Source organism: Anolis carolinensis, chromosome 4, assembly GCF_035594765.1.
Source record: "Anolis carolinensis isolate JA03-04 chromosome 4, rAnoCar3.1.pri, whole genome shotgun sequence".
In the NCBI taxonomy this organism is placed as follows: Eukaryota; Metazoa; Chordata; class Lepidosauria; order Squamata; family Dactyloidae; genus Anolis; species Anolis carolinensis.
In genome coordinates this window covers 224,774,895-224,801,761 of record NC_085844.1, presented here as the reverse complement: position 1 = coordinate 224,801,761, position 26,867 = coordinate 224,774,895, and the positions used below count along the sequence as shown (strand labels likewise).

General features: G+C 40.7%; 1 protein-coding gene and 1 long non-coding RNA gene across 3 annotated transcripts in view; one reads left to right on the top strand and one right to left on the bottom strand.

Annotated features, from left to right (window-relative positions):
- Nucleotides 1-26,867, top strand: part of dbndd2 (dysbindin domain containing 2) — a 34,828-nt gene extending 7,961 nt beyond the window's left edge. Inside the window, exons 2-4 of one of the 2 annotated variants that reach the window (XM_062978874.1) lie at nt 16,346-16,501; nt 17,081-17,227; nt 26,148-26,867. In XM_062978874.1, the coding sequence (XP_062834944.1) occupies nt 16,346-16,501; nt 17,081-17,227; nt 26,148-26,350 (506 nt within the window). In that variant the 3' untranslated portion in view covers nt 26,351-26,867. Of the gene's footprint in view, nt 1-16,345; nt 16,502-17,080; nt 17,228-25,952 lie in introns of both variants that reach the window. The other variant, XM_062978875.1, reaches the window with a different exon arrangement.
- Nucleotides 11,344-14,339, bottom strand: LOC134298479 (uncharacterized). Its single transcript, XR_010005579.1, has 2 exons — nt 13,323-14,339; nt 11,344-12,975 (listed from the first exon to the last, which is right to left on the bottom strand). It is a non-coding gene; the product is annotated as an uncharacterized LOC134298479 (long non-coding RNA).

Here is a 26,867-nt window from a genome sequence, read left to right as displayed (position 1 = left end):
TTATTGTACATGCTTAATCACATCACAAGGGGCCACTCTTTATTATATCACCAACCTCACCTTGTAAGGTTTCAGAGCCTATGATCGTCTTGACTGGACAACCTTATTCCTAACTAATACTATTCAAGTTTTGTTGTTGTTATGAGCCTTCAAGTCATTTCTGATGTATGGCAAACCTAAGATGAGCTTGTCACAAGTTTGTTCCCCCCACTCCACCCCAAGATTGGTTCAGGGTTTGCTTTTGGCTTCCTCTAAGGTTGGGAGAATGTGACTTGCCCAACATTACACTATTTCACATGAAATGCAAAGGCACAGCAAAGCTTAAGGTGTGTTCATAGCTCTTGAGTGATGGACTGTGCCTCTGAGGAGCAGGGCTTGAATTCCCCCTCAGCCATGAAAGCCTGTTTGGTGACCCTGGGTAAGCCACACACTCAGCCCTAGAAAACCATTTGAAATGTTTGACTTAGGGTTGCCATACTTTGGAAACGATATGAAGGCTCACAACAGCAATAGCTCTTCTTCAACATGGAGGAAGAGCAAGAATTGTTTAGGAATTGTTTCTTCATACAATGAAGGAGACTCATTCATCAGAATCTGTTGTCTCTGTTTTGGAAACAGTGGACTCAAATCCAGATATGCAAGAGACTGGCTCTGGCTATTTGATGGCAACAATTGTCTCTGAGCATGGACAAAATTCCTGCCATTGGGTACATTAAATTTCAGATTAATATTACATATGTGAGTGCTGCTATTGAGAATGAGATTCAAGTTATTCTCTGGTTCAAATTTAATTCTATGAAAAGACCAAATAAGTTATCTTTTTGTGCCTGAATCTTTCTATCAGAATATTCCCCTACACTTCTTTATCTGTTACTGTATAGCTATGAAAGCTAGAAACCAGTGAGAGTCTGAGGAGCCCAAAATTTCCACCTTGCAGTCTCACATACGGATTATGATCAGCAAAGAGCACAAGCAGTTATGTTTTATGATGCTCCAAGGGGTTGCTCTAGCAACAGTAATGGGATCTGGGAAATTGTTATCTTTTGCACACTTGCAAGCATTTCATTTTCTGTTGTGGCTGGGTGGGCAACCTATGAAGCATAGGCTAGATAGTGAAATACGATTAATCAGTTTCCCTAACCAACCTCAGAATCTGCATCCTTTGTGGCCCCCAAAGAGTTATATTGCTGTTCTCTATATCTTCACTTTGGACTCTTCCTTAGGCGTTACCACTCCCTTAGTGTCCTTTACCCTTTAAGCTGTTGGGAGTTTTCAAAGAACCTAAAGAGCCTTGAAAATAAAGAAAAGCCTCCCATCATCATTTCTTGGCTTTATGCCTACGTTAACAAGCTTCCCCCTCTGCCTCATTCTTTCATTCACACTGCCTGGTGCACAGAGGGCGCTTGTATTCAGGGTCCAGCAGAACAAGGAAAAAATGACAAATGCCACCACTCCCAGCGGAAATACAGCCAGACAGTCCTGTCAATGCTTGGACAAAATAAGGCATTGCTCACTGGTGTCAATGCTACCCAAAGAATCTAGGCATCACATTCTCACCCCCTTGAACTTTGGGTTTAAGCCTATTCCTAATATCTCTGTACACACACACACACACACACACACACACCAGTCCCCTGGGTAATTCCTGTTGTTGACTGTTTCCAAATGGGAGAAAACAGAGCAAACAGAAGTGCTGTAAGGTCCCCATATTCAGGGTTTTTTTGTTTAGCCAAAAGAACCTCCTTTTTCAGGAACAATAGGCTGCTGAATATCGGTTCCTTTTGGGGCAACAGCATTGAAGGAGTGATTGCCTTCAAAACAGATTTCCTCAAGGCATTTGGTTGGCCCTCTGAGAAAAAAAGAGTCTGATCTTAAGATGGTAGAAAATGTTTCTAAGGCTCAGTAAAAATTAGCAGAGCTTGAAAAAGTTGCTCTTATTTGAGTGATCAGAATTTTTCAGCTGGCATGGGTAGTGGCTATGTTGGTTTGGAGGAATTATCATATTTATAGTCCAAAAATTACATTTTTGTAATTTAGAATTCATGTCAGGTATAAGGGATTTTGACCGATGAAGCTGTACATCTTTGGAGGCCCATCCCCATGACTTTTAATCTCTTTAAAGTTTCTTGCATAGTTGAGTCTAATAATTCTGAAAACCTATAATCAGTAGGGGTGTGTTATTCGGTTAAACCCTGCAGCCAAAAGATCCAGGAAGATCAGGCCCATTGACGGCAATTGAGAACTTATGAGGCTCCCCTTTCTGCCATTTTTAGGGCATCAGTCTTAAGAAACCCCTGCTACTGGTATCCTTCTCTTTAATCTCCTTCAGCTAGATCTGGGTTAAAGCATCAGGCTTTAGAAACCCCTGTTTCTAGCATCCTTATCTTTAATCTCCTTCAGATAGTCCTGGGTTAAAGCATCAGGTTTAAGAAACCCATGTTTCTATCATCCTCCACTTTAATCTCCTTCAGCTAGATCTGAGTTAAAGCATCAGGTTTAGGAAACTCCTGCTTCGAGGATCCTTTCCTTTAATCTCCTCCAGATAGCCCTGGGTTTAAAGCATCAGGTTTAGGAAAGTCCTACTTCTCACGTCTACCTGGCACCAGGCTTAAGTAACCCCTGCTTCTAGCATCCTTTCCTTTAATCTCCTTCAGCCAGACCTGGGGGAAGAACTGAACTATCCTCATGGGGACTTAAGGGAGTCAGGCTATCTCCTCCCTCAGGAAACTACCCCAAGATTTAAACAAACACCCCCTCCCCCAAATGCCCTGTCACCGCCCATAAATAAAATTGCCAAAGGAAAAGGTTGGAATTGAGTCCAAAATCAAGATCCTAAGAGTAGCTAAGGCACCGAGATAGATAGAACAGGGAGCACTTTCTTCCTCCGATTGGCTCAGACAGGCAACAGGTCCACAACCTCACAGGGAAATGTGCCTCCCTCTCAGCACTCCACATGTAACTGAAAGAAACTTAAAGCAGCTCCATGTGGTCTGTTGTGGCTGAAAAAAATGGTTGTGGCCCCTGTGCCCTTACTGCTGGCATAGGAGCCAAACCCGCCGGAGCCCATTTTTCAAAATGTAAATGTGCACAGCCCTAATATCTAGCCAAGGTTGAATGGAGTTTTGAACCAATCCCAGGGTTTATGCACCACCATCTTCCTTTATATTTTTATCACAATCCTGGTAAATTAGTGTTAATATTACTTTAAAGATGTGTAACAAAGAGAAAAGGTATTTGTATAATGCAGCCTATGCCTGAATTGGGATTTGAAATTACGTGTCCAATTGCAGCCCTCTTTTCAATGGCCCTTACAAAATGAAATGCTTCTTACAGTTCTATCCATAATGCTAATTCCAAAAAGCTGGTGATTTATTTTGTCCATTGTATTTTAAGTTGGGAGGAGCATGTCAGACAGGGGGGAAATTAGACCATTTTGGATGTCTTTTTAGTATAGCCAGATAACACATTCCAAGAGCAGCCCCTTAGCCATGCCTCTGTGCTGCAGGAAAAACAACCCAAGAGCCGTGAGAGACCTTAAAAGACCCAACAGATACTATTACATATGTTATAAGCCTTTGTGGACAGTAGCCAAATTGATCCAATGCATAATAAGCTTCCAAGTTTTAATAGTTTGGGTCAGAAATGTTATCCCAGCAGGAAGACCTGGGTTCATAATAAGATCCCAATTCATGGCTGAGGAACGTGTGGCCTTCCTGGTGTTGATGGAGCATTATTTCTAATTACTACCAGCCAGGATGGATGAGGCTGAGAGGAACAGATCCAACAGCATACTAATAGGCCCTAGCTGCTGTGGAAAATGCAGAATAGCTACAGTGCATTGCTATGGTGATTATAGTGTTTTAGACTGGGATTAAGGAATCCTGGAATCAAATCTCCACTAAGCTATGAAACTTACTGAATGACCCCAGGTTAGTTCTGCAGTCTATCTGCCTGGTCCACCCTGCAAGATAGTTATGGAAGTGAAAGCAGTAGAAGAACGATTTGCCCTATCTTGAGCTCTGTGGAGGAAGGAAGTTGTTGTATGCCTTCAAGTAATGACCCTAAAGCGAACCTTTAATGACAATATGATTTGCCCAAAATCACTCAGTGGGTTTCCCTGATTGAATCATGGTTTCCAGAGTGATTGTCCAACACAGAAACCACTACACCACCCTGCTTTTCCAAGAAAGTGTAAGGTTAAAATTTAATGAAACAAGCCAGAGGCTGTGTCATTAGAAATGGTTAAAGCTGGCCTTTCTGTTCCCTGAAGTTTATGCCCCTTTTTCCTTGAGAACAGGTGAAGCAGTTGTTCATGTCACCAGCTCACCAACTTCCATTTTTCTCCTCTTTGCAAAAGGTTTGCAGGCAAACAATAGATAAAGGAATTAGAAGAAAATCCCATGGCTTTACTTCCAGCTTCATTCCTTCCCTGAAATCCCCATGCTTATATTCAGGCTTCAGTGTGTAGTGGCTAATGAACGAGAAGCAAGAGCCGGAAGGATTAGCAGGCAGTGGGGAGCCTGGTGGCCATTTGATGCTCTTGGAAGCCAAGTGGCCGCGTGTTGGGAGATTGCCACTTCAAGGGAAAAGTACTACTACATTTCCTCCAGCTGTGTGAATATGTATGGGGCGGGGTACCAAATTGGTAGCATGCCATGGGAAAGAAAAACCCACACAGCAGGTAGTCCCTCCCCTCCTCCCTGCCTTGACCTCCCTTTGATGACAGATTGTACTTTACAAGAGCAGCATTGTAGAGGAATGCATAACAGTCATGGGGAACATGCCATCCCAGTGAGGCAATTGTAGTGTGAGTGTAAGACCATCAGTCACACGGGGCAAAGGGGAATGGTACACTCTCTTCTTTTCTGCTCCTGTCTCAGCAAAGTAGCATGCATCTGCAAAGCTCTGTGCTTTTCATCCAGCCCAAAATAAACCGAAAGGATAGTAAACAAAAAAGGAGGGATGGGGGGAGGCAGACGACACTGTCTCTGACCCTCACTGCATTCATGGGGTGGCTGGGACCTGTTGTCAGCTGTTCCGCCAACCCTATGGCTATCTGCATTGGTTACATAATGGCAGTTCAGTGCTTGTGGCCAGCTGCCCAGATGGCTAATAAAATCTCATCAGAGGGATTTATCAGCAGATTTGTTAATTTATCCGAGAAATAAACCCCAACACATCTTTTTTGATTCAGGCTACTAACATAAGATGTTTTGTGCAAACTTTGGCGTGTACTGACACAAACACAGTACCAGTCGGTCCCATCTCTCTTTGTCCAGATGTCTGCCCTTTTCAATGGCCTGGCTTCCTGGTATGTTTCCTCAGTGGTTGGATCTAGCCTGCCAAGTACAAGGCAGAGAAGCAGCAGCTCTGACCCCTGAAGTGTACTAATAACAGATTATCCAATCATGGAATAAGAGTTGGGATTCATTCCAAGTGCCTGGGTTTAAGCGTGCCTGGAAGCTACTGCTGCTGAGCTGAAACCCAGACTCTTAATCTGAGATTTAGAGAGAGGGTTAATAGGAGTAACTGTGGCTATTCAGCTGCAAAGGAGGTGGACTCTTTCTTACTGCAGGGATGAACTTGATCATTTAAAGTGCTAGGCCGTTATCCCGTTAAAAATCATAGAGTGTAATTTAGCAGTGTGTATTAAACCATGGCAGATAGCACAGCAACTTCAGGAAGGAACACAAGGGGTTACTTTTGAAAAAGTCACACAGGACCCCCTTTTAAAAAATCGATGGGGTTGACACAAGTCGACAGATGGCTTGAAAGTGTGCATTCCTACTCAGAGTTACAAAATTCAGCAACACTTTATTTTAATGTTATTCTAAAAAAATAGGTATAACATTTGTTTACTAGCCTTTTTCTGACAAAATATGCAAGCTACCAGACTGTGGCAAAAACCCATCTAAGTCATTAAGCCACAGTTACACTGTAATTTTCAATATCACTAAGACATAGTTACAAATAAAAGGCGTGAAGATTGGCCCATGTTGTATTTCAGTTGTAGCATAGCTTTGTTATGCTTTCATAATTTCAGAAAATGAGCCAATATGATATGGTGTGAGTGAGTGTCGAACCCAAACCCCTGCTCAGATGAGTGTGTGATCTTGGACAAATCACATTCTCTCACACTTAAAGGAAGACATTGGTAAACCTTTTCAGAAGAATTTTTGTCATGCAAAGCCTATTATAGGATCATCATAAATTGGAGTTGACTTGGAAGCATGTTAACAACAAATTTCAGAAAGGACTTACATAAAACTGATTATTTGTTATGCATTACTTTCAACCTCTGTTTGTGCATTATGTAAAAAAAATGGACATGCATATTGATGCAGTATATATGTACAGTAGAGTCTAACTTATCCAACGTAAACGGGCCAGCAGAACGTTGGGTAAGCGAATATGTTGGATAATGAGAGATTAAGGGAAAGCCTATTAAACATCAAATTAGGTTATGATTTTACAAATTAAGCACCAAAACATCATGTTATACAACAAATTTGACAGAAAAAGTAGTTCAATACACAGTAATGCTATGTAGTAATTACTGCATTTACGAATTTAGCACCAAAATATCACGATGTATTGAAAACATTGACTACAAAAATAGAATCATAGAATCATAGAATAGTAGAGTTGGAAGAGACCTCATGGGCCATCCAGTCCAACCCCCTGCCAAGAAGCAGGAAATCGCATTCAAATGCATTGGATAATCCAGAACGTTGGATAAGCGAGTCTTGGATAAGTGAGACTCTACTGTATAGGCAAACAGGCATACTACAGTATATATGTATAGGTGAGTAGACATATGCTGAACAAATTACTCTAATTTAAATAGAGTACACCACATCAAAGCTGAGAAAGGCTGTGTGTCTGCTTAGATTACAACCCAGCTGGAGATATTCAAGGTCTCTGCTGTGCCTTCTAATGGTTCTTAATCTTTTAAAGGCTCTGAAACTACAATCATAGTTTAAATAGAGAATAGCTTCAAAGAGACAATAGTCTTTTTCAAAGCAGTGTGAATTGTTCTGGGAACCTTTTTTATAGAGTGGCATGTATATATCTTATCTATACACATAATAAAAGTGAAATGTGTATGTGTGTATGTGGCATGGGTGTCTGCTCACACAGACAACCTTCAGCCTCCACAAACAGCTTTAACCCACAGTGCTGGGAAAGCACCAAAGGACTTCCTCCAAGGACATTGCAGGTTACAATGAACATCTCAGGGTTTTTTCTCTCTACATTGCTGTGCAATTTGCAAGACTCCGCGCACTGCCTCTCCCTTAACCTGCCCAAAGAGAGGGGTTTGGGGAGAATCACCATGATTTAGAGTTGTTGGGACTGGGGTGTATAGTTCACCTGCAATCTACGAGCACTCTGAACCCCACTCTGACCTGGAACTAACTTGCCACATAGACCCAACACTGCCAATACTGGTGGGCTTGGGGTGCTTGACCTTGGCACCAGAGAGTTATAGTTCACCCGTATTCAGAAAACATTGAACCCAGCAAGTGACAGATCTGGACCAAATTTGGCACACAGACCCAACATGGCCAACTGTGAATACTGGCAGGGTTTCAGAGTGATTGACCTTGGCCTCACAGAGTTATCGTTCACCCGTATTCAGAGAACACTGAACCTAGCAAGTGATGGATCTGGACCAAACTTGGCACACAGACCCAACATGGCCAACTTTGCATACTGGCAGTGTTTGGAGGTGATTGACATTGGCATCAGTTCACGTGTATTCAGAGAACCCAGCAGATGATGGCACTGGACCACATTTGGCACACAGACCTAACATGGCCAACTGTGAACACTGAGTTTGGGGAGAGAGTTGACTCCTGATTTTTGGGAATTATAGTTTACCCACATCCTTATGCATTTTCTAATGGGAAGATTCATAAAAAAAACAACAGGAAAGACTGAGTTTTTTCTAAGACATAGCGTAACATATGACTAACTAACATCCAAAAACAAACAAGGCTCTCTTCAAATATCCTGGGCATCGCTGGGTAATCAAGCTAGTTTGTAATAAAACATAATAAATTAAAAAATGTGGTTTTGAGGCTAGGCAGCAGTTGGACTAAACAGAGAGGTTGGTTTTAAAATCAAGTTAAGTTAAGACTGATGAGACCTCAATCAGTGGCTGAGACTGAATGAGAAATTCTATCCTGGGCACACAGAAGACTGGGTGACTTGGAAGACGCTGAACAAACTGTGCTCTGGCACCACAAGATGCAGAGCCAATCTTAAGAAATGGGGCTACAAAATGGGTTAAGAGCAAACCAGAGACCACCTACTACAATGCAGTCTGAGCCCTGCCACATGCACAATGGAGGACCTTCTTACAGCAACACCAGAGGCACTTCAAGTGGCCAGCTTCTGGTCAAAGGAAATTTGGCATAATGTCAAGTTTTTAACTTGGTTTGTGGTTTTTTAAATACATTATTCTCAATTTGCTTCTGACATGATAAATAAATAAGACTGATGGGGAAAATGCAAGATAGGCAAACATTCCCTTGCCAAAAATATTTTTATAAAAAATAAAAGGTTAAAAACTATTAATTTTGTGGTGTTGGTGTTTTTAAAATGCAAGTTTTCTAGTCCATTTTATTACAAAGTTAATCTTACATCTGAAGGCTAGATATGTCTGGTGGCATTTTTGAAGCCATGAGTATTGTCTATATTTTCTGGTTGTCTGGTGAGCAGACTTTGGTGCCTTCACTTGGTTTATTTCCTCGCAGCTCATAGAAACAGAGTACATTTTTGTGAAATCTGTGTGCTTTATACATTGCACAATTCATCTCTTTAAGGGAGAAGATTGTGGGTTACCTTGGCTTTGATTATTTTGTTTTAAAAAGAAAAGAGTGTACGCCTAGCCAAGAAAAAATACAGGACTCCTCCCTGTCTGTCTCTTGTTCTTTAGTTTTGGTCCAAACTCCAAACCATGAAACTACTCTGGAACTGCATCCCTGTGGGAAGTGAGCGGTTGTTTATTATCTTTATAGTTTGGGAATTTCAGCTTCAAAAGAGATCTTGTTAGTTTTCAGTATTTGATGGTTTTGTAAAGTCAAACAGCCTGGCTGCTAATGTTTAGACTTGGTGGTAGGACTGTTTTCGAAGCAATGTAAATCCCTTTCGTCAACCTCTTTTATCACTTGTTTGTTATTGCTTTAAATTGCTGGCCACTTTCAGTGAGGAAACTAAACTAGGCAGCTGACTGGCCTAGCCTATTAGTAATGGATTCCCGTTGTGATGTAGATGATGCTTTGCTTGAATGAAGAGAAGTCGCCTGGTTTGAGAGGAAGCTGACCCTGTTAACAATCCTGAATGATCTTGTACACCACTGGCTGGAAGCAGACATACAGGAAGAAGCCTTTAAAATTAGGTTGCTGTTTTGTCCATTTAATTATTTTAGAGCAACAAACAAAGCCAATTATTAAAATAATAAAATTTTCAAAAACAAAAATGATAAAAACAAATAATGCAGTAATTTAAAACCATTCATTAAAGCCCACAGATATCTGACACTGCTAGCCATCAGGAAAATCCCTCGGCAAACAAAACAATCTTCTATTTCTGGCAGAAATTATGAATGCTTGGATTCTGCCTGATGAGAAATAATTCAAGATTGTGGGAGTTTCACCAGAGAAGATGTCCCTTTTTGCTCCAGCCAACTATTTATTTATTTATTTATTTATTTACTTCACTTGTATACCACCTTTCTCACCCCAGTGTGGGACTCAAAGCGATTTCCAGCATAATTATGACAAGATTGAATGCTTCACATACAGAAACTTAACATAACGATAACATACAATTGTCAATTAAATCATAAAACAACATCATTTAACATTAAAATGTAGAATTAAAAACATATCAATATAAACATTAACATCACACAATCCAACAATCATAGTCTAGGCCGTTCCAAATATCATACCTATTGCACATAATCCCTGATCATTCCTTGTATTGCTTACTGCCCAAAGGCCAAGTTCTTACTTTTTTTCTGAAGATCAGGAGGGAGGGTCTTGATCTAATTTCATTGGAGAAGGAGTTCCATAGCTGAGGAGCCACCACTGAGAAGGCCCTGTCTCTTGTCTCCACCATTGCACTTGCGAGGAAGGTGGAACAGAGAGCAGGGCCTCCCCAAAAGTTCTTAATCTCCAAGATGGTTCATAGAGGGAGATACATTTGGACAGGTAAGCTGGGCCGGAACTGTTTAGGGCTTTATAGACTAATGCCAGCACTTCGAAATGTGCTCGGTAGCAGACTGGCAGCCAGTGGAGCTGATGCAACAGGGGGCTCGTGAGCTCCCTGTACCCCACTCCAGTGAGTAATCTGGCTCCTGCCCATTGGGTAATTTGAAGCTTCCGATCAGTCTTCAAAGGAAACCCCATGCAGAGTGTGTTGCAGTAGTCTATGAGGGTTGTAACCAGAGCATGGACTACCGTGGCTACGTCTGACTTCCCAAGCTATGGGCACAAGTGGCATCCAAGCTTTAATTGTGCAAAAGCTCCCCTGGTCACCGGCGAAACCTGGGATTCCAAGCTCAGCGATGAGTCCAGGATCACTCCCTAGCTGCAAACCTATGTCTTCAGGGGGAGTGTAACCCCGTCCAACACAGGCTATAACCCTATACCCTCTTCGGCCTTACGACTGACCAGGAGTATCTCTGTCTTGTCTGGATTCAATAGCAATTTGTTCGCTCTCATCCAGACAATTACAGCTGCCAAGCACCGGTTCAGGACCTTAGCAGTAGGTGGAAAGGAGTAGTAGAGTTGGACATCATCGGTGTACAGTCTCAGGCATGGCAAATCTTTGATCTCACAGATATTTTGGTCCATGGCTCCCTTATTCCTTTGTTAGTGGCCATATTCTGTATGGTTACTTGTAACTGAAACTGAAATTCTAATCATTAGGATGTAATGGAGAGTTCACTAACTATAATTTAGTAGTGGGTCCTTGGTATTTGCTAGAGTTTAGTTCTAGGACCCCCTTGGATACCAAAATCTGTTGATGCTCAAGTCCCACTATATATACTGTGATGTAGTGAAATGGCAGCTTTTATATAAAATGACAAAAATCAAGGCTTGATTTGGGATTTTTTAAATCTGTGGATGCAGAATTCACGGATACATAAGGCTGACTGTATTTAGACACATTACAATTCTCTCAGCAACTGTAGGTATACTTCTGGATTTTCAGATCAACATTTTTTTCAGATACAATTTTGAGATCCATAAACTAGAGCCATGTGGCAAAGATTCAATCTTTAGAAATCAGAATTTAAGGAAGCCCTTAAACACACAAATCCACTCCTGATTACCTTAATAGTTTTTATTTATTTTTGTAATATAGTTTGGCAGAGAGGAAAGGGAGAACAAGGTTCATTGTATTGCTGCTATTGTTAAACATTTGGAAGTCAGAAATCAGCCAGAGATTTATTAATAGAGCCAGATCTACCTTCTTCCGATTCCTAGTCCGGTTTTATTATCAGCAGACTTCGCCTCCTGTGTCTTGGAAGTAAGTTTCCCATCTACTTATCTTTTAGCAATATAAGGAAGAGACTCAGGTTGGGGCTTTCTCCATGTACTGCATGCATTCTCTTACTGACCCATGCTGCCCCCTTCCATCATTAAGTCCCATATGCTGAAGTATATTGCATTGCATGATATACGCTCATGCATTATTACTAGAGCTTGGGAAAGTTCTTTTTTAGAAATGCAATGTCATGCCTCCTGGAAGAAATCATGCTTTTTGTTCCAGGCTGCATTAGGAATTTAAGTTATCCCCCTCATGCTGACATACAGCAACTTGTTGCTTCTCTGCTGCCTCTGGCTTAGTACATGCAGGTATGCCTCAGTTTAAAAGTGGATGTGTTCCTAGGATTCTTTCTTTAACTTAAAATGTAGCACTAGAGACACAAATAAAATGGAAAGAATAGGGATAGGTTCTTATACTTCAAAAATGGCAGACCAGTTCAGCACATTTCAGCAGTCCTTTTATTCAAAACTAGCACAATGCATATGTGAAATAAAACAACCAGGTCAGATGAGCTTTACAGAAGTGAATTTCCCCAAGATCACTAGAATGTTTGAACTTCTTGTCTGAAGCTTTTTTAAATGAGGCATACCTATTTAAGGAAACCAACATGGTTTGAGTGTGGCGTAGGGGTTTGAGTGTTGAATTCAGTGTTCAGCCATGGAAACCCACTGGGGAAGTCATGCCGTTTCAGTTTCAGAAGAAGGCAGTGGCAAAAAACCCCTCTGAACAAATCTTGCAAGAATCCCTGTGACAGGTTTGACTTAGAGTAGCCAACTATAAATCGGAAAAGAACTTGAAGGCACACAACCACTTCATTTATCATCAATAATAATAGTAACCTTGGTGTGGTTGCTGATATAGGGAATTTGTAAGATAGCACAAGGCTGTCTGAGTCCCATGGCTGGATTTTTCTCATTAAACAACTGCTCATGCTTTCTTGGGTTAAATCTGGAACTCGGAGTGAATAACTTGGTCCCAGTAGAACGATTCTGCCTTATCTGTCTTCCTGCCTCTTGGCTCCATGGCAGAAATTTGCCTTGAGGCAGCAAACAAGCCTGCTCAGCATGACACAGACACAATTAGAAATTTCACTGTTTGTTTGGTTTCCTTGGTTATGGCACTGCCCAGTTCAGCAATCACATTTTCCTTATACCAGTTTGACTGGGCTCTGCACCAACAATTATTGAGTGGAGGTAGTGAGGTGCTTTCAATGCCTGGAGCGTCTCAGAATTGTTATGGTCCAGGGGCAACTTCATCTTCCTCATTCTCCTGAGTTGCTTTGATCATCACATGGAGATTCACCTCCACCTCTTTCCCCATCCTGTTCATTATAAACTGAGCTTGCCTTGCTTCCTGATTGAAAATGGTACTTTTCCTTCACATGGTACTTTTCCTTTCCTCCTTCTAGTTCTGCCTCATGGAAATAATTAAAAGAATACTTCAGAAAAATAGGCAGGGACCTAGTTATCTATGTTCATGTTAAAGTGAGTGGGTGGATTAGAGGACTGAAGGGAATTATGAGTGGATGTCTTATGCATTAAAAACATTGGGAATGAGCAGACATGTTGTTCATTTTTCATTTACACAGAAGGTATCCAAGGATAGAACTGTTTCCTTTAAGACTGTGTTCCTTTTATTTGTCTTTATTGTGTTCAATTTACAGGATATACACGGGTGGCAAATTGTCTTTGGTGGTATATCATAGTGATTCACCTTTTTGCACAGTTAAAGCTCTTGTGTAAGTTCAATTCACTTACCAGGAAGCTGATTTTTCTTTTGCTTTTGCTTTGATCAAGCAGTTTCTTTCAACATCTTAATCCAAGCAGAATCTGAGTTGCTAGTTCCAAGCAGAACCCTTTCGAATAAGTATCTCAGCAACACTGCAAATTAATTAAGAGAAACTTTGCTAAAGCAGAGCTCAGATCAAAAGACTTGCAAAGAGATCTTGCCAACACTTAAATACTGAATCTATCCAGCCTTGAAATATGGCATTATTAAATATTTTAATGTCTCTTTTCGTGTTTGTTTTAGCACATGCATCAACATTGGAATACAAATATTAAAATATCAGATTAATTACAGGGGCGAGCTACAGGGAGAGATCTACTCCCCTGTTCAAAGAGCTCCACTGGCTGCCGTTCACCTTCCGGTCCCAATTCAAGGTGAATACCATCATTTATAAGGCCCTAAACGGTTTGGGACCCACCTACCTTCGTGACCGTATCTCCTATTATAAACCTATTCGATCCCTCCGCTCATCCGGGGAGGCCCTTCTTTCGCCACTGCCTCTATCCCAGGCCCGTCTAGTGGGAACGAGAGAGAGGGCCTTTTCTGCTGTGGCCCCCCGACTGTGGAATTCATTGCCCTCTGAGATCAGGCAAGCCCCCACCTTATTGGCTTTTAAGAAAGATCTAAAAACGTGGCTTTTTCGATGTGCCTTCGGGGAGTAAATGTTATATACCTCTTGATTACTCCCCTGGGATTCTATCCTTTGGACTGTTTGGACTGTTCCGTCTTATACCCCTGTTCTCTTTATTTATATGCCTCTCTCTCCCGAGTTTTTAATTAAATGTTCATGTGGCCCGCCCTGTCTGCTCTGATTTGCGTTGTAATGTATATGATTATTTTTGTACTATTATATTGTGTTATGATATATTGTTTTATTTTGTTATATTGTATCGTGTCTGGGCATGGCCCCATGTAAGCCGCCCCGAGTCCCCATTGGGGAGATGGTGGCGGGTTATAAATAAAGTTTTATTATTTTATTATTATTATTATTATCTGCCATTGTTGCATGCATTGGTCAATAGAGACAGAGGGTGAAGCACTTGTATTTTGAGGGAGAAGGTTATAGTTCCTTCATTTCTGGATTTTTCAATGAAATTGGGAGGGAGGAGGAATAGTAAGCAATGCATTGGGTCCATGATATGACAAGGAAATAAGGGTGATTCTTGACAGTCTATTGATTCACAAGAGAGAAAATTTAATGAAGATATTTTTTAAAATTGAGAGCTGTGAAAAAAGATGGATTAGAACGACTAAATAAAAGCCTGGCACCTTTTCTGTCTTCTGTCACCTTTTGTTCAGTCACCATGCTAAATATTTGTAGAAAGTAGAGTTTGACCCCCTATACTGGCAAGGAATACATTCCCAAACTTCATGTTGAAATGCAAAAACATGGATAATAATATTGAAATGAAATACTTCCAGCCTATGAATACATAGAGTTGTGAAGAAGGATCTAGAAAATGTCTTGAGAGGGCATATTCAGTAGCCTTCTACAGAATATGTTTTGCTGTCTAAACAGGGGCACAGACAGAAAAACAAACCCCACAGGGGTGCTAACTCATCCCTATGCTATCCGAACAGTGTGTGTGAGTGTGTGTGTGTGTGTCAGATATATCGCACACATACATACATATATATGCAGTTATACTTAAAAAGTACCTGTTCCAAACTTCCATACAAATTCAACTTAAGAACAAACCTATATAGAATCTATCTTATTCATAACTTGGGACTGACTGTATTGTACTTCTGCTAGACAAAAATGATACTGTTTCCCCACCACTTCTACTATCACCAATAATAGTGGTATTTACCCATCTCATTATCACCTGCTGGGAAAAATGGAAGGAAAAAGGAAGTGCCGTCGACCAAGGGCAAGAAGTATCTTTGAAGTCACTGGCTTCACCTTGAAGGAGCTGGGGGTGGCGACAGCTGACAGGGAATTCTGGCGTGAGCTGGTCCATGAGATCACGAAGAGTCAGAAGCGACTGAACGATTAAACAACAACAACATTATCACCTCTGATAAAAAGGATGTATTGGGTGGGGGAGGGGTTTCAACTATGTTGTTCAAAAAGTAACAGTTTGGGGGGAAGATTGACATTTCTGACATACCCCAGACATTAGAAAAAATGATTTGCTGCACTCTCAGTGCCAGAATCCATTAGTCCATATATACGTCTTCAGAGTTTCATCGAAACAATCAATTTTAGACTAAATCCTGGGAATTTAGCTTTCATATCTTATATATCTTTTTCAACCTCTGGTTTCAATCAAAAATTATTGTGCCCACCTGTGTTTTTCCCTCGAGCGTGAATCAGGAGGATTTTGAACATTTATTTAATATCCTGTCTTTCTCGCAAAATAGTTTACAACAAATTAAAACAAAATACAGTACTTCCTTCATATCTGTGAGGGATGTCTTCCTGAACTTATTGAGGAAACAGTAAACCATGGATAACCTTGCTGCAATTAATTACCGTACTTCTGCCAGAAATTTCCATAGAGTCACCTTGGACGACCTAGAAAATTACTAGAGGGGCATCCTCTCAAGGAATTTGATAAATCCTTCAATTTGACTCTATGGTAACTTCATCAAAAACGATGAAAAAGAAAAAAAAAACCACAGGAGACCACATAAAACAAAAAAACCCTTATCTCACTCACGTTGAGGCCTTCCTGAATGAAAAGGTCTTTGTCTTCTGGCAGAAAGAGAGCTGAGAAAGGGGACAATTGAACCTCCTGTGGAAAAGATTTCCATGACCTAGGAATATCCATCAAGAAGGGTCTCTCCCATGTCCTTACCAAATGTGCTTTACTGAACTTCCACTTGTGGGATCAAAAGAAAGCCCTCTCACAGTGATTTTAACATTTGGGCAGACGTTTATAGCAACTTTTATAGGGAGATACAGTCTTTGAGAATCTGAAAGGATGCTGCTTGTGAGTCCTTCTGTTCTCTGCCTAAACATTTCATTTCTCTGATGCCTTTTTAGCTGACATGGAAAATGGGCAGCGGGGACTCGATGCAGAGCAGCTGCAGCAACAACAGCTCAAACTCCGCGAGAGGCAGAGATTCTTTGAGGAGGTTTTCCAGCATGATGTTGATTTCTTCTTCCCAGTATCCCATCTGCAGATAGAACACAGGAGACGTAAGTGCTGCTAAAGATACTATATACCAATGCGTGTAAATGTCGCTGGTTTTCACTGCAGCTCTCAGAAGTCCCCAACCAGGATATCTGCTGGGGGATTCTGGAAGTTATAATCCAAAAAGTGACTGTCCTAGTGCTCGAGTCTAGAATTCTTCTCGCTTGAAAGTGACAAGCCAGTACAGAAGTATTACACATGCAATACCCATTGCTGGTCTGCCCCCTCCCCACAACAAAGCTGTCCCCAAATATTGATGGGCCACAATCCTAGAACTTGTCATGTAATAATGTCTAGGTGCTTCTGTGCTAGCATGCAGGATCAGCCAAGTGGCGTAATTGTGGCATCACGGAGACATTCTATAACAAAGATGGCCATTCAGTACATTCCTGGATGATATGAGATGGTGGCTTCATGCAATAATGTCCAGGTTCTGTTCCACTTGCATTTGAGATCTGTCTGATTTACTTGTTTTGCATTTTTGTTAGTTGAGGAAACAGATACATTATTATCCATTTCTACAATGGCAAGTGGCACCTGATGTTGTGCTGCATGGCATCTGATGGTTTCCCTGTCTTTGCCAGCTCCCTTGGGCAGCATATCTTCCATGGAGGTGAATGTGGATATGCTGGAACAGATGGACATGATGGACCTCTCTGACCAAGACACTGTAGATGTATTCCTTGGCTGTGGGACAGAGGACAACAACAACGTAGCCACTCTTTTGCCAGGTATGTGCAACTTACATAGCAATTCCCAGAAGCTTCAAGACTTATCCAGGTCATGGCAAAGCCAAGCTGGTCATCTTGGCCAACAATTGTCCTGCTTTGAGGAAATCAGAAATTGAGTACTATGCAATGTTGGCCAAAACAGATGTACATCACTACAGTGGCAACAATATTGAATTGGGTACAGCATGTGGAAAGTACTACAGAGTAGGTACATTGGCCATCATTGATTCAGGTGATTCTGACATCATTAGAAGCATGCCAGAGCAAACTGCAGAAAAATTAATGTGGCAGAAGTTTAAATTTTATGTAATAAAATTGGTTATAACTCTGTTTAAAAAAAAGACTTGTCCAGATATTTTTGGATCATTTTGAAGTATAGGTTGAGGCCCCTTCTACACTGTCCTTATATCCCAGGATCTGATCCCAGGCTTTCTGCTTTGAATTGGAGTATGTGAGTCCCCAGTGCTATATAATCTGGGATAAGCAGATAACCTGGGATCAGATCCTGAAATATAAGGACAGTGTAGAAGGGGCCAGAGTGTCTCTTATCCAAAATGTTTGGGAGCAAAAGAAATGCCGCCTAAACTTAGGGAAGAATTTCCTGATTGGAAAGAACAGTTCGACAGTGGAATATGCTGCCTTGGAGCTTACTAGAGTATACATCTTTGGAGGTTTCTTAAAACAGAGACTGGACGGCTGTTTGCTTACAGTGCTTTCCGGGTAGGACTAGATACCCTTGTGGTCTTGTGCAAATCTATTATTGTTCTGTCCCTCCTCCCCCTCCAATTTTGGAATCTCTCTGCATTTGCAGTTTAAGCATTCTTTGATTTGATTATTTGTAGATTACTGTATTTGCCACCACCTTTGTATTTGCTGTTTTACGTGAGACCAAAAATAATGTTCTCTTTAAGCATTTCTAATGCAATTCCTAGTGCAATTCCACAAGAAACTGGCCATAGAATTGCACTGAAGGAACTTAGAAATACCCAGAATAAACATATATTCATGGACATATCTTTGAGAGGTTTTCCACTTTTGTAGGGATCTTGCACCCCACCCCTTTGAGGTCTGACTGTACTTAAATAATAAAATGTCTTGGAGATGGGACCCAAGTCGAAACATAAAATTCATTTATGTTACATATATATCTTATACACATAACATTTTGAAGAATTATCTGCATGGAATAATGTCTATGTACACAGAACCTATAGAAAGAAAATGTGTCAATGTCTTAGTCACCCATGTGGACAGTTAGAGATTTTGGAATATTTCAGATTTCCAGATAAAGGATGTTCAACCTGTATAGTTCATTGTAAAAGCTAAGAGCTTAAAAGCCAGACAAAGGCTTAGGAAGACGGAAATTGGATGTCTTTACTAGTAGAATAGTTGCCTAATGCAGCCTTTCATTTATTTGCTTGTGGTAGTTCCTACATGCATTTAGATTTCCTTTTGAAACAGTGATCAAGGGCTAGTAACTTAAAAGTCACAGATAATCAGATTGGGCACCATTTTAGATTATGATTTATCAAACTAATTTGGGCATATAGGAACATTGTGGTAGATGTCCTCCTTCCATTTGTTTGATAGAGAAAAACAAAACTCCTGCAGCTTTCTGCCTCAGGCCCTGGTGCTTGTGTCTGTGTATTTTCATCAGCATGAAATACATATTTTACTCAACAGTCAACAATAAACATTTTATTTTACTCCGTAATGAAATGCTATGGCACAAATAGCAGCAGACATTGATATTTGAAGCGAGATTGTTTTGCCTCTTGGATGGATGTGTAAACCAGGCAGAATCATCCTCATTTGCAAGGCAGATTATCTAATGGCCAAAAGATAGAAGATAGGAGTTGTATACCAAAAAAAAATTGATTGGGTTTTGATACACAAGTTGTCATCTCTAACTGAAAAACCCAGATGCCTGAAATCAATTAGTTTAAACCCAGAAGCGATCACATGCCACTGTGTTAATTCAAAAACTATCATATGATCAACTCACACTTTGCTACTTGTGCATAGCAATGGCTCTCTCTCTCTCTCTCTCTCTCTCTCTCTCTCTCTCTCTCCCCCCCCCCCCCCCCCCGAACCTTTTTCCTTCTGCTTTATGTTCATGTCTTGCTTTATTTGGCCGGGATCATTCTGTGCTGCCTATTGCTTTACCCCTACTTCTTTCTTTTCCAAAATCTATAAATCCTAAATGAGTTAAAAGTAACTCATGTTCATCTCCTATGTTCTCTGCACGCATTTGAACTCATCTAAACAAGAACAGATGACAGATTTCACACTAAATGTGATTGATTGTTTAATCAGTGGACTGTTGTGGCTGTTTCGTCGTAGTTGTACAAGGTCTAACTTTCTCTGCCAAAGAGTGCTGGTACCTCGCTAAACTATAACTCCCAAAATTCCATTGTATTGAGCCATAGCAGTTAAAGTGGTCTTGAACTGCATTAACTCCACAGTGTAGATCAGGCATGGGCAAACTTGGAACCTCCAGGTGTTTTGGACTTCAATTCCCACAATTCCTAACAGCCTACTGGCTGTTAGGAATTGTGGGAGATGAAGTCCAAAACACCTGGAGGGCCCAAGTTTGCCTATGTCTGGTATAGATGCATCTCTCTTCTTGTGCCTGCTTTAGTCAGTCTAGTTGCACAATGTTTTTAGTGGCTTATGGTGCATGTACACATTAGCGTTAATGCAGTCTGACACCACTTGAACTGCCAGTGCTCAGTGCTCTGGACTCATGGGATTTGTGGTTTGGGATGCACCAGCATTCTAAAGACCTTGTAAAACTACAATCCCCATGATCCCATAGCACTGAGCCATGACAGTTCAAATGGTGTCAGACTGCATTAATTCTGCAGTGTAAATGCAGCTATAAGTAGAAGGGTAGCCAGGCATGTTTCTCAAAACAAATAGACACACATTGTCCACTCCCTGTAAAAAGTCACAGATTATGTGAGATTTGCATGTGCTTGTTTGCATGCCTATAAACAAAATGTTGAAATAATTACTATAATTTTGGGGGGAAATGCCGTATATCTCAGGACTGTGTGCCTGTTCAACCGAATGTGCAAACTATCAGAGGACAACCAGAAGGCTCTGTCTGCCCTTCTTCTGATGGAAAGGACCTAGAGGTTGTTGCCTAGCAACTGTAAGCTTATTGCTAGACAGAGCTAGACAGAAGCCCGCTTTTCACACCTCCCCTTCTGCCATCGAATAAACAGTGACATTGAAATAGAGCCGGCATGGGCAAACTTTGGCCCTCCGGGGTTTTTGGACTTCAACTTCTCCATTTCCTGATAATCAGTAGGCTGTTAGGAGTTGTGGACATTGAAGTCTAAACCCCTGGAGGGCTGAAGTTTGCCCATGCCTGATGTAGAGTTTGCTAAAGCACCAGCACGTTTTAGCAGAGAAGGCAAGAGACCTTGTATAACTACAAATCTCATTATTCCATAGCATTGAGCCAGGGCAGTTACCATAGTCATATCAAACCGCCCTGGCTCAATGCACTCTTAGAAGTCCAATAACTATATCATGCTGGTCCCTTCCGTAGTTGCATTATTTTACAAAATTATAATTATATTATTATCATCATAATTACTGTCTTGCATTTTTCACACGCCCCTCCCATAGTGCTTTATGAATAAAGCTATTGCAACACTAAACTTACAAAACCTAGAAATGTATAGGACTTTCAGAAAGGAAGCAGTAATTGACACTGATAGCGAGTGTTTAACATGTTTCTCTCATACATTAAGTGTCAGCTTTGTCTATCTGAACAAAGCTTAAATCCTTGAATGTCTTTTCTCGTGTGTTGTCCTCAGCCTGAAGATAAGTTTGTACCCTCTTCTTTGGTTCAGTCACATCTGCATTGACATTTTTACATTTTGATGACTCAATTTGCTTGTGTATCTTGCCAACCAGTCCTGTTGCTATCACTGCAGCAATTCGCACGGATAGCAAGTGCATTGTAATAGTTTAAAAGTGATGAACTGAGACATTGAAGAGGCAAATGCTAGTCTCCACATAGCCATGAAATTCAATGGGCGACCTTGGGAGGGTAGAGTGGGAAGAGATATTGGGAATCTCTTGGAACACATCCCTTTGGAAATAAATGGCAATCAGAACCTTATTGAAAAGGAAAAATGATGTCATATCTGTTTAGCAAATGTGAATCTTCATGAACATGTGGAGACCACCTTTTGAAAACCACTAGTCAAGAAAAGCATGACCTTGTTAGAAGTCAACCCTTAGAACAAGTGGTATTCATAAGCATTCGTGTAATGGCACACAGGTAACTCAGCACTTAAACTGAAGAACCCTGTCTTTGAACTGCCAAGAACAAAGACATGGCACTACAAAAATATATTTGATTAGCAGAGGGTAGTTGTTTCTTTGAAGTTGAAATTGCCCAAAAGATATACACTCCCCTGAAACCTATTAGTTTAAAATATACACTCAGAGATTAAAAACAAAGTCTTCTTTGAAAAATTACTCACAAACATCTTATATTATTTCACCATACAGGCACATTTCATATTTAAAGTTCAGTTATAGATAGGATGTAGTTCTCTCTGTGTGTTGAGACACAAAGTATAATTCTTAATCAATAGTCCATAGCTTTTAAGTATACTTGTACTCACTGAAATCCATAAGCATACTTCTATATTGAAGTCCAAACAACAACATAGATGCATCCACCTCCACCGAGGTCTAAAGCAGACAGGCATCCACTTCCACTGAGGTCTAAAGCAGACTGACTACTACAGATTAAAGCAGTCTGAACATGCTCAGTACATTCACATGTCTATAACTCCTCCCACACCAAAGAGGTACAGTTAAACTGGCAAATCAACATACACATAGAATACAGGTTAGCAAATATATACATTAACAAATAAATAGTGAAAGGCTTGGGAGGTTGCTATTTCCAACAAGAGGAGAGTTAGGTATGCTGTCCAAAGCTAACTGAAGGAGTCTTGTAATTGTAACACATAAGATAAATTTAAAAGAATTGCTGTAATGAAAAAGGGGACCTAAGAGTGGCCTCTCCATATCTCCCCTGGCCCTTTGGTGAATCCCCCTTTACCTGGTTACTGGTGACAGGCTTAAAGCAGACCCTGTTCACAAGATTTCTCCTTTCCACCGCTATTGTGCCCTTAATACCAGGTATTAGCAGATGATCATGCTTAAAACCTATGTCATGTAGATGTCATCACCATACAACAACCTCTAATGCAGTGGTTCTCAACCTGTGGGTCCTCAGGTGTTTTGGCCTTCAGCTGCCAGAAATCCTAACAGCTGGTATACTGGCTGGGATTACTGGAAGCTGTAGGCCAAAAACACCTGAGGACCCACAGGTTGAGAACCACTGCTCTAGTAAAAAGCACAAGAACAAGCCTTAAGTTCATGTAGCAATCATATGAGGAAGGTGCAGGATTTTGCCTTTCTTTTCCTGAATTTATTAGTTTGTGAATAGCCCCTGTTTATTTAAAATCAGACGTATATTCAACAAGGAGAGAATCTTGTAATATTACACCATCCAAAATTTTGTGAACTCGGTCCTACATGAAGTAGAAATATAGCTGCATAAGTTTGGGGTAGAAATTCAATTTCTTGTTGAAAATATATCTGCATAACATTTGGCTGGAAAGTCTAACTTCAGACATTGCCGCCTGTCATGAAAACACCACTCCCCACCAAAAGAAAGAAAGCATTAAAATTGGCTGAACAATGACATGCAACAAAACAAAAGAAGCACTGTAACATCTAACCAGTATTCTGGAAGCATCCTAAATACCCTAAATACACCAAATTCCACCTAATTTTGGGAAGTTTAGCAGGGCAGCCCTGGTTAGTACTTGGATGGGAGACAATCAATGAACACCAGGCACTGTATGTAGGCTGTATTTCAGGGGAAGGAGCTGGCAAACCATCTCTGAATATTCCCTGTTTAAGAAAATCATTTGAAATTCATGGGGTTGCCGTGGTGTGCAAGTAACTTGAAGTCACACACATCAATTGATCTGATAATACTGAATTGAATGGCTTAAACATGTATAGATAGACAAAAAGTGATAAATGTAGGAGCCTGAAACTCTTCATTATCTCCATCCCCATTATGCTTATTCTTATTCTGAAAGGTTTACTTCAGGGTCCAGTGGAAGGCCAACTGGAAGGCAATAAAAGCCTGTTAGTGATTCAGCCTGAATGTGATTCAAACACTTTACTAGCAGAGCCTCCTGCATTCCAGTTAAAGAGCCTCACTGATGAGATCTCCAAGTGGCGTTATTCACAAGCCATGCACAAAAGCCCCCATTGCCAAACATGGAAAAGGAATGTGAGGCACATGTTTTGTATAATAATACAGGGCCAAGGATTCATGGAGGACATCTTCTGGCCAAACAGGGAGCCTTGCCCTTGATGGAAGGGTTACCAGGTCACTGGCTCAACCTGACCCAATCCCTATGGGTTACTGTGTCACAGAAGGAGTGCTGTATTTTGCTAATGATTCATTAGCAGCCTGAATCCAAACCACAGGGGGCTATTGCTAAACAGTATTTTGAACCATGTCTACCATGTAGCACACATTATTTGCCAATATAATACTAATTCACCAACTAGGAAAAAAGAAGCAAATTTAGTGAAATTCCATAGATTACACTGAACATCATTCTCTTTTTGAAATGCAAATGTTCAAATATTTTCCTATTATTACATTGGCTTTGAATGAATCAATAGAAGAAAGGAATGGGGCTGTAGATTGTATATGGCTGAGCAGGCATTGAACATAATAGCCCTGTGGTGTGGATAGCAAGGAACTATGGAAATTATTGTAGAATATTTTCTGGATCACTAGGTATGCAAACACTATAACAACAGTGTAATGCACACGACATTCCGCACATATTTAAGACGTTTTTCACTCGTATCAAAAACATAGAAACTTGTTTCCTTTTCTTTCCTCTTGGGTTTGTCATATACAGTTGAATTCTCCTTAGTGACAAGATTGTATGCTTGTCCAGCAAAACCCGCAGGCAATCAATATATGTTCGTAGCATAGCAGATTCCCCCTTCTGTCTGTGCCTGCAGATATGCAACGAAAGTCATGTAATAACACTGTAACTACACCTGCCAGTTCCATATCTGTAATTTCCACAGTGCAAACTGAACAGTCAACCTGCTGAGCGAGACATTTGTAGAAATTTGGCATGCTTTCGCAACCAGTATAGATAAAAGGGAGAAATCATCACATAGGGTGTTGCAAGAAGAGGAGATAACACAGAGGCATTGGTAGAGGCTGCTTCTCTAATTATAATTTTCTGTGAAAATCTGTGCAATGCAACATCTGGAGAATATTTATGATATTTTAAATTAAATCAGACACTGTAAGATAAATAAAAATATGCTGCTACATATAACTCCTTTGTTGAGACAAAGGTTTATCCCAACAACCATTTTAAAGTGTGTGTCACACCTCCACTTTATTCTTGAAGCTGGATGGCCCTCCAAATTTTGGACTGCATCTTCCATCTGCCCTAGTTAGCATAACCAAAGCTGGAAGAATGATGAAAGTTGCAATGCAAAATCATCCCTGAGGGCAACAAATTAACGTATTTGCTCAAGTATAATGCACCATTGAATGTAATACACACCTCCATTTTACCAATGTAATTTAGCCAAAAAAAAAAAAGGTGAGCATTAGATTCAACTAAATATAATACTCACCCTTTCTTTACATAGTGACTTCAAGGAACAAAAGTGGCAGGATCTATAATTGCATAGCCTGTATTGTATGTGTATGTTTGAGATCCTGTATGTGGTTTAATGTGGTCTAATGATGCCCCTACATTGATGTCCTTCAGAAAAGCCTTGAAAACTGAAGTGAACAGTTGATTAAGTCCGCACCTGTTCCTATAGCACAATCTTTTGTTCCTCATTACGGATGGCCATGATTAGGTCTCCTAATTCACTGCACGATTGAAGTTACCTCTCCACCAAAATTATGGACTGAAGCGCCATGTTATCGCCTCTTTTAATGGCCATGTTTTTACTCTGTTGAAGCTGTGTTATTGATCTACTGTGATTGTTATGTATTTTATATTGTTATTTTATATTGTGTATTTTATACTGTTGTATTTTATTGTATGTTGTTGGGCTTGGCCCCATGTGAGCCACCCTGAGTCCCTTCGGGGAGATGGGGCGGGATATAAAAATAAATATTATTATTATTATTATTATTATTATTATTATTATTATTATTTATAGCTATGTGGGCACCATCCTAAGCAGCCATGTTTTTAAGCCTCAACTCCCAATAGTCTCATGCAACATGGTCTATTATCAGGAATGCTAGGAGTTGTAGTCCAAAACTATGGTGGGACCAGCTTGAAAAAGGGTGCCTTATAATGCATCATGAAATTGTTCCATGATTGAATAACTTTGGGAGTCAAGGAAAGATGTTCATGACTAAATGAAGTTTAAACTCCCCTGGCCAAAAATATCAATGCAGGTATTTCTTTTTTTGTGTCAGGAGCAACTTGAGAAAGCAGGTATAAACATTCCTGCTGTGTTCTTGATACCTTTGCCTGCAGTAAATGCTAGGATGGTACAAGGCTCTGCATGTGGAATAGTACTACTTATTGCTGCAGTAACTTGGCTTGGCACATGAGTATTTTCTATTAATAGTGTAGAATGTTTATTTGTTCTCCATTTGCAGTTGCCAGCAGGGCCCAAGTACCATGGAGAAGCTGCGGCAGTGCATGTGTTTCCTTCTGCAGCATAATAATAGAGGTTGATGTGGGTAGGACTGACTAGTTTGGCTGGCCAGGAAATCATAAGGGCACAGAGGGCAGCCAAGTGCAAGCATACTCTTCAGATATTTGTTCCTTTTCTTACCCCTCTCCTTGGCCAGATTCCAACCATTACCAAGAGGAGATTTCTCTGCAAGTGCCCAACACTGGTGAGGTCAAATCCAGGATCTCGTCCACATCCTCAGCCTCCACAGACCTGAACAGCCTGGATACCAGTGAGGAGGGGGCTGAGACCCCTGTGGTACAATCGGATGAAGAGGAGCTGCAGCAAGATGGCCCTGAAGAACCGGAGACCAAAAGCTAGCAGGGCAAAGGGATGTAATTCTTTGGCCATGCTCTGCATCCAACCCATCGCATGGACCCTGCCAGCATGAGAATCATGATGGAAAATGACTGGCTGGCTGGCTCTTTGACTCCCACTGAGTAAACCCCACCAAAGTTTCCTATATCCCGTTGGTCCTAGTGGGGGAGGATTTGAGAGAAACCCTCTCTTCTGCAGGATGGTCAATGCATGGAGAAAGCAAGAAGCAGGGGGAGAACAGGGTGAAGTAAGGGGACTGTAAAACAAATTCTCTTACATACATACATACATACATACATACACACACACACCCACACACACCTAACTCTCCAGGCTTTCATGGCTAACCACCTGCTTCACTCACTTTGACTTCTCAAATTGGCTGAGGGCCCAGCTGTAACTATTTCATGCAAGACCTTCATCCAAACTTGCATTCTCTTGAATCCCAAAACGCATACATACATACATGACAAATGTTTAACTGTAACATAATAGATAATTATATTCCTTTCCAAAACAA